Raw genomic sequence first — 14,210 nt, 5'->3', positions numbered from 1 at the left:
TAAGGCACAATAAACAGGAGTCAGTGCAAAACATGACCTTGGAGAAGCTGCAGTCTTGACTCCCAGAGCCAATGCAGCCCCACAGGCTCTCACAGCTGGTACACACTGGTGCCCTGTGGGGACAGCGGGTTTGTTTTCTGAGGCACAACACCCTGTGGTGGCTAAAGCAAAGCCTACTCTAGTCCTCTCAAGACAGGAGGACAGCTTTGGAATAAAACAATATGCAGTATGTAAGATCTTTATCTCTGCAAGTACAGGAGGACTATGGTGGAACTGTGGCTGCAGACTGCCAAAACTAACGAGGCTCTGTAACAAAATCATCAAAGTGCCATGGAAATGTAAATATGCAAATCCACTGATCCTGAGGTTACCTGAATCTTCCCCCTCGACCTAAAAGGCTTCAGCATGGCAGCTCCAAGTCTTCAGGAATAAGGACATGGAAATACCACGACAAAGGTCCTTCTCACCATAGAAACGTTAAAAAAATAACAAAGCTTCTTGTAGCATTGCCAAAGCTGACTTGTCAGCCTGCCGTGCTACATATTCACCAAGGATGCCAGATATCTGACAGGCATCCAAGCCATCATGCCTTAAATGACAAGTATACACTGAAGTCTGCATCTTAATGAGTGACTTTAAAGATGTTAAAACTGAAGTTGTTAAAAGGAAACCGAACAGCCAACACAGCAGAACAAGTTAATGCACCAGGCAGAAAAGCTATGGAAACTTTGAGCAGATACAGCAGAAATGTCCTCCCTCACTGTGCAGTGTCACATGCAGCATCCTGAGCCTGGGCTGTCCTGAGGCTCAGCAAGAGCTCTCCAAGCACCAGCTGTGTATGAGGGGAAGGCTAAGGAGGATTTAACAGAAACCTGCATTTGCTCATTTTTGTGGGATCAAAGATGCACAATTAAAATCATTCAAAGCAGCACTTTTCAAGGCAAAAGAAAATGTTTTGTAAACAACCAGTCTGGCAGAGTTTTCAGTACAATTATTATATCTGGGGCGTTAGATGGGCAAGATTATCAAAAATTTAGCTTTTCACTGAACAAGCACAGAAAGAGCGATGACTGCCTCTAAAGAAACTCATCCCACAACACAACACACTAACCCCATTCCCACTGCTTACCAAAAACATCTCATAAAAAAAAACAGAGGACTGATTCTCTGATCATGTTTGTGCAAGCAGATTGTCCTCTCTGATGAACCATGATAGTGCAATTCTGTCCTACAAAAACCAAGGATTTCTTTCATCATTATCTTAGAAAAGCACAACTGTTAAAAACTAAACTGCCTAAACCAAACTGATCCTGTGCCTGTCACATGGAACTAAAGATGCAGCTACAACAGCAGCAGCCCTGTAAAAAGCTCTGCTTTAAAGTACCATGGTTTTGTATTTCCCCATTTCTGTTTAATCATCTCTACAACAGCAACTTTAAATTTACTTAGGGTGTCCTTTGTGGCAGTGCCTCAAAGCTTCCTGTTCTAAAGGCTGATGAAACTTCTTATCTCCTAGACACCTCAAGTTTAGATTTATACTTTCCTGTGTATATGGGAATATATTACTTCCCACAGATGCAAAAAAAGATGGCTATCAAGTATCTCAGAAACTTTTCAGATATAACTTAGATAAATAGAAAAAAGAGAGAGAAGGAAAGATGGCTTTACTGCTTTTGAAACCAATCAGCCAAAGCTTTATAAGCATCTTTATTAACAATTCACTCTTTCATAAACAAAATGGAGGTTCTGAAAAAGCACTTGAAAATTGTCAGTATCAAAACCACCAGACTGTTCGATGGTTCTGTGGAAGAAAAAGCAAAATATCCTTACGATTTTACACATGGATCTAAAAAGAGAAGGGGGGAAAAGACCTCCCACTCAAGCTCCCCCAAGTGTTCACAGCTTTGCTCTTCAACATATTCTATGCAGCCTCATACTCTAGCACAAGTCCCATCTTCAACTCCTCTAGGATTAAAGATATTTATGCTACTAAGAGCTCAGGCTCTATTATCCTTTTATACAGCCAAAAAGAGAAAAAAAAGCTGTTTTGCTCTTGGGCTTCCCTTAATGAAAGATTCCATAAAATTAACTTCAGAGGGAGAACCAGGTGTAGCACCACACTAAACACTCTAAAGCTAAACACAGTAAGGGTATGAATACACAGTGCAGTCTACATACACACAGCAATTAGACTGAGAGTCATAAAATCAGAGACTGCTTTGGGTTGGAAGGGACCTTAAAGACAATCTAGTTCCAATTCCATCTTCCACTAGACCAGCTGGTTGCTCCAAGCCCCACCCAGTCCCATCCTTGGACACTTCCAGGGATGGGGAGTCCACAGGCTCTACGGACAACTTGTGCCAGTGTCTCAACATTCAAATAATTTCTTCATAATATCTAATCCAAGCCTGCCCTCCTTCAGCTTAAGGCCTTGTGCTATCACTCCACGCCCTTGTGAAAAGTCCCTTCCCAGGTCTCTTCTAGCCCCCTTTAGGTGCTGGAAGGGGTCCCAGGTTCTCCCCAGAGCCTTCCCTTCTCCAGGCTGAACAGCCCCAGCCTCTCAGCCTGTCTTCATCAGGAGAGGTGTTCCAGCCCTGTGACCAAAACTCAAGATTGAATCAAAAGAAAGTCTGAGTTCACCTACCTCAGAGACAGTTAAGTTACAGTCTTTGCTAAATCCTCAGTAATTTCTACTACCATTATCACTGTCTTATCATGAAGAAGTCTAATCCAGATCGATTTTCTTCAGATCCTTTTATCTGCCAAAAAACTCCACACCACCACAGAGTGATATTTCCATGGCAGATTTCACCACTGCTGCCTCAGTTCTACACCACACCTGATAGCCAGATGTGAAACAACTTAAACAGAAAAAAAATATGTTTCATAACTTGAAACAAAGATAGGTATTATTTCCTATGCCCATGCCTCATTTTTCTTCTGCTGTCAGGCTCCTTCAGAGAAGTTATTGCTCAACCCTTCAGGAAGTAAATTACAGTGGATTATAAACTCCAGGCTTCAACATGTCCTGGTTCAACACTAGACTTTCCCAGATTTTGTGGCCCACCTTGCTTTACACAGTAGAGTCTATGTTTTGTTTTGTTGAACATGGTCTAAAACAAAGAAAAACAAGCTTTGTTATTTATTAACTTCTACACTTGCAGAGAGGCTCATAAGAAGAAATGCTGATTAATCACTATAATCTCTGTTCTCCCTGGTTCGCAGATGAGTACTAACTTTTTTCTCCATGAAAGTGTTATCAATACTTAAAATACACAATGAAGAAAAGCTTATAATATATTCAGATTGACCAGTCTAGCCTGCCATCACAGTGAGTTTTAAATTGAAAGAAAAATACTATGTTTTGCTCTTGAATTTGCTGTAATCAGCAGTGAGTGTAAATACTTACAGCATGAGGATAAATACTTACCTTCCTGTCATTCTATGTCTTATTTTATCATTTCTATCTGCTCCAGCAGTATATAACACAGTAACATTTACACAAGGTCAGGAGGGACAAAATGCAGATCTCAGGATGATTTGTGGCTCCACTCTTTACTACCAAGGTTTACAGGCAGTGTCAACAGATTACAGGGTGAACATGAGGCCTCACTCATTTCAGAAAGGCTTTCCATAGGTAAAGGGGCATGGCTGTACAAATTACAGAATCAGAGGCCTCAGTGTACTGTGCAATCTCAATCCAAAACCAATAAATGCATGACACAGCTCCACTGGAAGCAGGACTCCTGTAGCAAAGTTTGCTAATGACTTTGCACTGTTTCACTGACAAATGAGCCTATAAAACACTTAATTTACTGCAGAGTTTTAAGCAGCAATTCTCATGCAAAAAAATCTCCAAAACAACAAACCTCAAGACACCTTTAAAAAAGGATTATCAAAATTATTAAGTGTTATGTTAATCAGATGCTCCAAAAACACTAAGGTTATCCAGATAGAAAGACCAAAATTATTAACAATTGCTAACATGAATTTGTCGAAAGTCAGCATTAAAATATTACAACTGGTAAAGAAAGGAAGGATAATCCTAACATGCTTGTTGTGATCACTTCATAGTGTACAGCTGAATGTTATAAAGAAAAGTATCATCTGTGTTTGTACACACCTGTTTCAACATCAGTAAAATGACAAACTGTTGGGTAACAAAATGAATTCACCACAATTTTCACATTACCTCAATTGCTCTAGCACAATAAAAAAGGGATGTAGTTGAAATATTACAGACTTCTGTCTGACAACACCAACATTGGTATTGTCACAATGTCCTCACCTAGCTTATTTTCTGAACAATTCCTTCCTAACTGAGAAGATATTTATATTACAATTATGCTGGAATCATATGGCTTCCAGACTGTGCTGTCAGGAAATTGCCACAAAGGAAGAAGTAGAGACAAGCTTTTCATTTCCATTTGGCTGCCTCTGATCTGAGTAATTGCCACTGATTTCTTCAAATGGATGAAGAGCAGGCACTTAATACAGGGATTAGGTTCAAGCTCTACTCTGACCCCAGGTACTTTCCAGTCCAGAGGTACCTGAGCAGTGACACTATGCAGTCATCAGCACAACACATCAATCCAACCTTAAGGAACTCTTACCTAAAGGTTTTTCCTGTTGCTGCTGTTTAAAGGTTACTTCAGACATTTTAAACTCAGTGTACCAAGAGTCAAAGGTAAAAACCCTGTGGCTTTAATAAGAGGAATTGTGTTCCTTGCCACAGAGCAAGCCTCAGGCAGTACAAAGTATTGCAAACACTGCAAACGGAAAACTCTTACCAGGCTAACTCAATGTTGGTCTTTATATCAAAATTGTGAATCTAGCCCACTCCAAGAATAACAAACAACATCCAAATGACCCTAAGAACTGATGAAAGATATTTCCTTTTCAGGTAAGAACAATGAACCTTTGCCTATAAATTTTAAAGCAACAACATGAGTATACATGTTCCAATTATCTGCAAATCTAAGGAAATAGCAGCAGCAAGTCTCTTTTGTCCAGGTGTAAAGAAAACATATAGGGATGTTTCTCATTTTATACATGGCCCAGAAACTGTAAGAGTGCTGTATTTGTTCGCTTTCCAGCTCAGTGGAAGATTTTCCAAGATCTTGTGCTGGGTGGTGTGTGGCAGGAAGGTGGCACAGCCTGTCAGCACCCTGCAGGTGCTGCACGTCTCCAGGTATTTGTTCCTGATTGTTTCAGTTTCACCAAGACAAGGCAGACGTGGGGAGGGAAAGGTCTGTCTGACCAAGAGGTAACATGACTTTAGCACCCTGGTACAGATAAATGCAGTTAGGACTGAGTAGCTGAGAGCACCTCTGCTGCCACACTGCCATCAGGCAATCACTTGCTTATCTGCTTTCCTACTGGCATTTCCCTACCACAGGCACTATTTGCTTCTCTGTTTTGAGAATTTCAGCAAATAACACATTCTCAACAGAAGTATTTATTTTTGTAGGAATCCCAAGGACAGACAAGACAGAGGAGCACAGTTATCAACTTATTTACCAAGTTGCCTTAACTCTTCTGCTCTGTTCTCTCTTTGGGACTACAAAGACCATTGGACTAAGACTCAGACTTTCCTCTGAGTCAGGACTGCCAGGATCTGTTTCACCTTGGTGGCAGAACAAAACAGACCATTCATTGAAGGCAAAATAAATGACTTCAAATGCCATCTCAAAACATGTTTTCATTTTAACTGAATGCACCAGGTAGGCGCTCTCTCTGTGTCAAATCCTAAGAGCCATTAAACACTGTAGGGAAAGATATTTTTAAAGCACGACCAACAAAAATAGTATTTTTTTTCCCAGTTAATAACCAATAAAGTGCATATGGTAGAATGGCAGAGCAGATTGATACCAACACAAATAGTTAGGCTTCAAGAGAAAAGATCTCCCCAGTCTCATCATTCTAGAGTGCAACCATTTGAAGCATGAAACACCTACTATAAATGGGTGAACTATTCCCTTTAGCATCTAATGTGTATAAGTTACCACAGAAGGAAGATCTTCCACTGAGCTTGGACTTCAGTTTGCCATTGATAAAGGCTAGACTTTGAATTTTGTTTTCTAAGACATTCCAAATATCTAACACTGAAAAATCGTATTATGCTCATAAGAAAAAAGGTTCAGACTAAACAGCCCATAAATAATTTTAGTAATTGCCATACACACCTGCTACATTAAGCTTTTCAGCTGCTCCTAAGCTGGGAGCAGAAGTGGTAGTATTGTTGGTCGAGTTTGCTCCTGTTCCATTAAGTACAAGATTCTCCACCTTGGACTCCAACTTCCCAATGCGCTGCAAGATATTATCCAGCAGGACAGCAAGTGTCTTCTTCAAATCTGCAAACGAAAATGGGGGTTAAACTGCTTAATAATGCAGATTTAATTAATTAATACAAGAATGAGACTAGAGATAGATATATATTGATACATATACATATATATATATGCACTTATATATATATATATATATACACACACACACTCTTTCTCAATGTAAATTTTTGCCATTACCAGCTCTATGCACTCAGGTTCCCTACTTTGTTCAGCCTCAGATACAAGTTTCCCTGGCCATGGAACTTGTCAGCCTGTCTATTTTACAAAGCACATTGCAACTCATATGGATATCCACGTTCAAGGTGAAATGTGAGCCTTTACAGGAATAGAAAAATGGGTTGCTTGCTTTGCAATGGCTCAAGTAATAAGAAGCTGCTTAAATAATAATGAGTGCAAACCTAAATCCATATTCAAGCACTATGAGAGGAACAGTCTGTTGATATTCAGTCACCTGGGAACAAAAAATCCCCTTCCCAAAATGGCCAGATTTGAGCCAGTACAAAAACCTTTTCCTGCATCTCCTCCACATAACCAGCTTCTGCACTGGCAAATTAAAAATAGATAATTATTTCTAAAAAAGAGTTAAGTTTAACCTTTCTGTTGTACTCACAAAACACCCAAAAATCCTGTTTCCTTTCTTCGGTCTGTTGGTGATTGTCTCTGTTGGGTCTGACACAGCGCTTCCTTGGCATGGAAGGCAATGAACAATAACAGGAATTTGCATATCAAATGACAACACAGAATGAGTTCTCTGATATTTTTTTCCCTTTTTCCTTTCCTTCCTGGCTTTTATTTTGTTCAGATTCCTTGAAGGAATACAAGACTCTTTGGAAAGCCAAAAGAACTGAAGGCAAGAGGAGAAAACTAGACCACTATCAGACTGCACTGTATAATTATAATGGCAACGAGCCAAAGAAGATGAAACTATTGTCCTTTGTTCATTTATCCTTGTAAAGATTAAAGAATTTGGTACCAGGAATTTACAGTATTTTTCCATTTAGTTACATAAAAGAATTGCATGTGTTTTGGTATAATGTATTTTCTGTTTTACACAACTTTAGAATGAAATAACAAACACTCTGATCTGTAATAGAAAACTTTTCCATACATCTGAAGAGATTCCATTGTCTCTACATCAGTTGTATTTTTGCCACATTCACTCTGTGCTTTTTTTTTTAAATTTTTCTCATGACTATCTCAATTCTTGTGCAAATGAGAGACTAAATAAGAAAATGCTATTACTTTAGAAAGCTTGTAATTGTTTTCTCCAAACAAAAGGAGAACCATATTTATTCCATGGTGCCATAAAGAAAGCCTTTCTCATGATAACTGTTTTCCTTTGTCCTGTAAAGATGAGAAGGTGGAATCTGAAGCACTAGTCCACATATCTGGACTATTTTAAAAGGGGTACAGAAGATATTTAATGGTATAGTGTGCAGAAGAAAAGGAAACTCTGGACTTAACATCAACAAAACCACAGTACAGAGGAAGAAAAAATCTAGCAAAAAGTAGTAAAAATAATTCAGGAAACAAACGCAGCCTACATAAAAGCGTACAGAGATCATAAAGACAAAAGAGGTTCAAATTTATTATTTTTTAAATTCTGATACCACAACACTGATATAAGAGACATCTTGTCAGAACAAAAGGGAAGGGGAGGGCAGAAGAACAGATTCACAGATTTTTTGTAAAAGAACCATTGACTGCTATAAGTAAAATCTAATACTCACTGTGTATATCTGAACTAAGACTTTCAAGGGGAAAATATTTGAGCCACCTACCTGACAGGTGAATATGTGGTAGAAAGAAAAAGTGAGGAAGTAAACAAACTGTGCAACCACAATTAAGGAATGACTGAAAACCTTTCAGGTGGGTAAAAACAGCCAAACCCAGCAAACATTAAATTTATTCTTGAACATGGAAATCACGACTGTGCTCACTTAAAGCAATCAGAGGATAACATTAAGAAAAATAAAAAGGCCAAACAGGCAAGAGCATTAATTTTCACAGAATATTGAAGAAACTTCTACCAATTATAACATCAGTCATTAATGTGTTCATTTCTGAAAAGCTAACCTGATTATTTGCTAGCAACAAGTCATTTGGTATGCCAAACAGGACAAATTAACTTATTAAGTAATTACCATACCCAGTTTCATAAACTATTATTTAATATGGTGTTATTCCCTCACTAGAGTGCTTTTCCCTGAAATATTTTACATAACTGCATTACCATTATTTTCCATCTTTCCAAACTCCTTCGTTGAAAACACCTGGCCAAACTTAAATTTTATGTCTTTAATCTTAAAAGTCTTCTCAGCCATGGACTTGAAATTACTACACAAACCTTGGCTTTCCCTTCACAGAAGTGTCACAAAGTTATTTAACCCGCTTCCAAATGCAGTTTAACTTCTCCTTGGGAACTTGACCAGTGTTTGGAGGCAAGCCAACTTATTCCCCAGCAGGATTTGGAACAGGAAATTAATGCCACAGGCAACAAGCTGCAGGGGGAACTTTGCTTATGGATATCCTGTACTCATGTTAATGCAGTTACCTTCACTATCTGGAGCCAGATTGTTTGGGGTTTGTTGTTTATATTCTTTCTCTTTTCATCTGCCCCTGCACAGTAACAGGACACTGATCATGGCCATACAGCAGATAAAGTTTTGTTTTGAGCCTCATCACACAATTGTCTAAGGATCTCTACTTGCTCAGAGATCCTCAACCCAAACATTTGCGTGGCCATTGAACGAATGGGGTCTCCATGGTTTGCACCCTGAAGATTTGATTGAACACACTGCTGCTTTATGTACCTTTCAAACATAACAATCATATCTATGTTTCCTAGTGACATTGCTTAACTATGAGCTAGCACAGACTTGTGCAACCCAAAAAACATCCACACATCCACCCCGAGCTCTTCCTCCTTCAGGGTCTTGCCTCAGCTTGCCAGGGCTTTTAGCTCTCTTGCACATCTACTTCTGTAAGGAGCTCAGCAGCACTCTGAGTGCTGCTTCCCAGCTGCATTCCCACAATATTCTCACTGTTTGGCTTGTGTTGCTTTGTAGGGCTCCAATTCCATTACAGTTCAACATGGAGCCACAAATCTCGAGTTCCAGAATAAGGGCAGCTTGTTATTTAAGCAATGAAGCAATTTAATTGTCAGCTATGTTGGGGATAATAATCTCAGGCTTATAGGCAAGAAAATGCACATCAACTCAAAATTTTGCTTTTTAGAGGAGAAAGGAGTGGTGACGAAACAAGACACAGAGAGAACCTTCCAGCATGTACCAAAAAGTATAGAGTATTAAGAGAAAACTAGAGAAAAAAGTGCAGCTATTCTATTTTTTGCATCCTAGTCTATATTCTTTGTCTAAGCATACAAAAACTAGCTACTCAATTTCTTCAGACCTGAATATTAAGACAACTATAAAAGAAAACAAATCTAAATGACTGATTAGTTTTCCAGACAGTCTGAAAGTGCATAGGTAAGTAGAAAAGAAATTGAGTCTAAAAACTGCTAAACAAGTAAGGTGTTTTATGTGGCTGTAACAGAATGAAAAGGAACCATACCTAACCTGAATTTGACTATATTTTTATTTTAGTAATATTTTCAGGTAATATGCTTCATTCTTTTCTTCTTGCTTTGTCTGACACATGCACAAAAGTGTAACTCTCATGTACAAACTAGAAGAGAGTAAGCATTAAAACCTACTGCCAAACAAAGCACTAGAACCCAGAGTTTTCTGCCCTGAGGCAAATAGGATGTACTTAAGCTTAATTTAAGATTATGCCAGAGAAAAAAAACCTTAAGCATTAGGTAAATTGACTGAACATAGAAGTGAAATGGGAAAGAAGAAAAAATAAATGTAACAGGTCTCCGTTTTGTAACTAAGGCAAGTTTTTCCACAGGGAATTTCTTAGATCACAGAAATGAAAACTGAAAAGCCACCCAACCTTCTCAAAAACACCAAAAAAGTTTCTTACAACTGAGTTCTAACAAATAACCTAAGGCATACTAGGACTAGACAGAGTTACTAGACAGACGTAATAAATATTAGCAAACAGCTTCATTTCCAAGTGATTGGAAATGTAAAGTTTATCCCGATTAAAAGGGAGGGTCATTTTCTCCATTTGTACAGAAAATGCACAGGGTAAAGTACTGCTAATTGAGCAGCATTATGAAAAAATGGTTTGGACAACTGAGGAAAAAGCCTTAATCAGATTATCACACAACCCAGAGAACACACTTACCGTATGCTGTCACTGTCCCAACATAAGGCCCATCAACTACATTTTTATTTTCTTCAGCTAATGCTTTGATGTATCTTTTGCTGAGGTCCAAAATTTGCTCACGCAGGACTGAACTGCTTTCGTGCTGTGTTTGTTGCTGAATGGTAAAATGCAGAAGCATCATTCCCCAAATAAAACCAAAAGTCACCAGAAAAAAGCCAAGTTTCTGAGAGGACAGCTTCCATGGAGAGAATGCCATGATTCCCAACAGCTTCACACAGTTACTACAAAAGTTCCTAAAGCATGAAGCCAAACAGCAAGTTCATGGTCCAGGTGTATAAATATCACAGAGCAGGACTCAGTCTTATTCCAGCTCCTTTGTCATCACATATCTGTATTTCAGTTCCATCCTGTTGAGAGAGGAGAGAAAAAAGCACAGTTAGCACACCTGAATTTTTACTAGCCACACTAGGCTTTCCTCTAACTGGTACAAACCAGGAGCAGACAATATGCTTGCTTTGTAAATGTTTAATTTGCATATCTCATCATTGTACTGTAGTAGCCAGAGCAAGAAGAGGCTGAGAAAAGCACAGCAAAGACAACAAAGCAGGGGTGACGTGCCCGAGCAGGTGGAGAACACCTCACAGGACCTGGATCAAATTCCCTGCCTGTAGTGGTTTCTAAGCTGTATTTCAAAGTAAGGATGCTGTTACATATTTATTTTTGTGTCTGTACACAAAACTTTGCGATGTTGCCAGTGCAGCAATTTAAGACAATTCTCAATGTAATTCAGTTCTCAGAAAACAAGTAATTTTAGCTGGCAGTGACACTGCTCGGAGCTCCTGGCAAGAGCTACAGCATATGGCTAGATAGGTGATCAGGAAATCAGACTCCCTCAGGGGTATAAAGAGGAAAGAAGAAATCTACATTATTTAAGCCAACACACTCTCCTGGCTTCCACTGCAAGCAGTTGGGAGGCTGGAATCATGTCCTGCTCCTGTGTGGCCTCTGCTGTGCAGTCGCTCCTTATCCATCAAATATACTCCAGTGAGGTTGCTCTCTGCAACTAAATCAAAACCACAAACTTCTGAATGCTGCAACGTCTTTTATACATAAACAAATATTCTCAGAGCTTTTCATACACAAGGGAAAAAGAATTGTAATAAAGACCTTCAAGATACAGTAGGACCAAATTCTCAAGGAAAACTCAATTATAAAACCCGGCATAAAGAATCCAAAGCCAAGAAAAGGTCTGTGATGAGAGTTAGAGGCAGGGTCCTTAGCTTAAAGTCCAACTAGAAGAGGGGTAATTAAAAGGTAATTAGGTGTAACCTATCATGTTAGAACAGAGATTTGGTAAAATGTTATCCTTTTAACTTCATAATGCTCCCAGACAGGATTAGAGAACATAATGTTCCATTCCATGCTTCCACAGATAATGCAGATGTTGCTCTGTTTTAATAGGATAATTACTCAGATGCCTTCTAGCAATGCTCCCTGCTTGTTAAAATTCCCTGCAGATCTGCTTCCAGTTGAACCAGGAGTTCTGCAGCGGGACAGAAATCCTTCTGGAGCACTTCTCAACGTGTTTGAGTGTGCACATTTCACACCATCGATTCAGATTGATTGTAGAAGTGAAGGAGAATTACTTAAACTAAAAGCAGGCAAGGCAGACAGTGCCCGTGCACTCAGGCTGCTAAAAGAACAATCTGCAGCCATCTCTTGCTTAAGGAGGAATGGGACAGAGAAATTAATTGCAAGTACAGTGAAAAACATCATAAAGCCCTCAAGCTGGCTTTTTTCACACTGAAAATATCTCAGTAAAGAAAATGAACAGTCTCAACAGAGAAAATGAAGGACTCTGTTTAGTGCTGCTCTACATAAATTTCAGTTAATTTTCCAAAAAATGGCAGGGAGAAATTTTACTTCCTTCTGTTTGTTTAACTATAGTCTTGAGATATTTTTGGTCTGACAGAATAGTGGAATATTGTTACTTCATTAAAAGTTGAAAGTTTTACTGTTCTTTTGCAATATTGGGTGCAATAAAATATAGAAAATTCCATATTCTAAAACACAGATAAACTCCCTCAGTGACTTAATTTCAAGTAAGCACTGACAGTATCCTCTACAGTAGTAAGATCTGTGGTTAAACAGTCAATATTTCTTCCTCAATTATCACTTGTTTGTGAAGCAGAAAACACTGAGTAAAGAGAGTAAACCTATCACCACCATATTTCAGCAGACAAGTGCTAATGATTGTTTATGACTAGTTGTTTAGAGGGAAAAAACCTCTGAACATAATTAACATTAAAAAAGCAATTAAAAATGGAAGTATTTCACAGTCTTCTTTTTAAAGTTCTAGAACAGAAAGAAAGATGGTATAAGAAACAGTGTAATGGCACTGAACTATGAGAATGATTTCCTTAAAGAGGTGTTGTTCGGTTCTATTTATCAACAGAAAAATAAATCTTAAATCCACTTAAAAACTGTAAGAAGGTAGACAACAAATATTAAACTTTTGCCATAAGAAAGGACTAAAATTCACTGACAGATGGAAAAATGGCCCCCAGTATTTCAACAAACAAGCAGAAAACCCCAAACCCAATCACCAACCAGCCCTATTTTTCCTCAAGCAATTCCAGTGGCCAGCACTTGATGAGTGCCCAACATGTTCTTAACTAATTAACTTTACAGCCCTGCTGGTGGCCATGGAGGTTTATAAAGTGCACAGCAGAATCCCTGTGCTTCCCTGGGCCTCCATGGGCAGCTGCAGTGACTTTGGCATATATTTAATCCCAGATTTGACAGCTGTCAAGGACTGTAACACAACTATTCCTCAGTTAATGATCACCACATACCTGTAATGAATCATTATTTGGTACCTAAGTGGACAGTGGACAGAAAATATCAAGGGGTGATGTGGAATGCATGAAGACAGCAGCACAGAAAGGTCTCAGTGTCTTTCTGTTTTGACAGGAAATTAATAACTGAACTGAGCAAGAGCTGAAGCAATAAACACACATTTGCCTACTATAATCACTGATGGATTTTGACTGACAAGTTATCTCTGCCCATAGCAAGTAAGACATCCCAAAACTTCTGGTGCATTTCCCTTATTCTCCTGCACATCTTATCAATGTTCCAAAGGAGGTCATCCTGTTAATTACCAAGGCTTTTCCCTAGTACAGTCTCCAAATGCACATATCTAAAGAGGATATGGACACCCATATTTGTTTGTGCCTCGAAAGAATGTAAGGTGCTTTTTTTGCATCCACTCCCCACCCCTTTTTCAAGCTTTGGAGATGTGGTTCCACTATAAGACATCTCTTGAAATAATTCCAGCATTCTCTGGAAAATGGATGTTAAGAGTTGTGAGTTTGTGAACCTGTTAGAAGATAATTCCTCCTGACTTAGTCAGAGCAGTTAATGCACAAAAACTAAACACCAAGTGTGAAAAATGGGATGAAAATGGAAGGACACACGAGGCAAGAACACCTCTAATAAAACAAACAGTATCTTTGTTATTTCTTTCTCAAATTCAACTCTAACCAGCCAAAATCCCACCACAACTGAAACAACATTCTGCAGGGTGGTAGGCAGGTGTTTGGGTTTTTGGGGTTGTTTTTA

The 14,210-nt window shown here is 38.8% G+C and overlaps 1 protein-coding gene across 3 annotated transcripts in view; it reads right to left on the bottom strand.

The window, feature by feature from the left end:
* The window catches only part of MGAT5 (alpha-1,6-mannosylglycoprotein 6-beta-N-acetylglucosaminyltransferase), a 114,134-nt gene that overhangs the window by 60,428 nt on the left and 39,496 nt on the right, over positions 1 to 14,210 (bottom strand). For all 3 annotated transcript variants that reach the window (XM_063400950.1, XM_063400951.1, XM_063400952.1), the window contains exons 2-3: positions 10,605 to 10,993; positions 6,186 to 6,353 (exon numbers count right to left, since the gene is read on the bottom strand). In XM_063400950.1, the coding sequence (XP_063257020.1) occupies positions 6,186 to 6,353; positions 10,605 to 10,842 (406 nt within the window). In that variant the 5' untranslated portion in view covers positions 10,843 to 10,993. The remainder of the gene's footprint in view (positions 1 to 6,185; positions 6,354 to 10,604; positions 10,994 to 14,210) is intronic.

This window comes from Prinia subflava, chromosome 6 (genome assembly GCF_021018805.1).
Source record: "Prinia subflava isolate CZ2003 ecotype Zambia chromosome 6, Cam_Psub_1.2, whole genome shotgun sequence".
NCBI classification, from domain to species: domain Eukaryota; kingdom Metazoa; phylum Chordata; class Aves; order Passeriformes; family Cisticolidae; genus Prinia; species Prinia subflava.
Note: the sequence above shows the minus strand (reverse complement) of the source record. Positions and strands in the feature narration are given on the sequence as shown.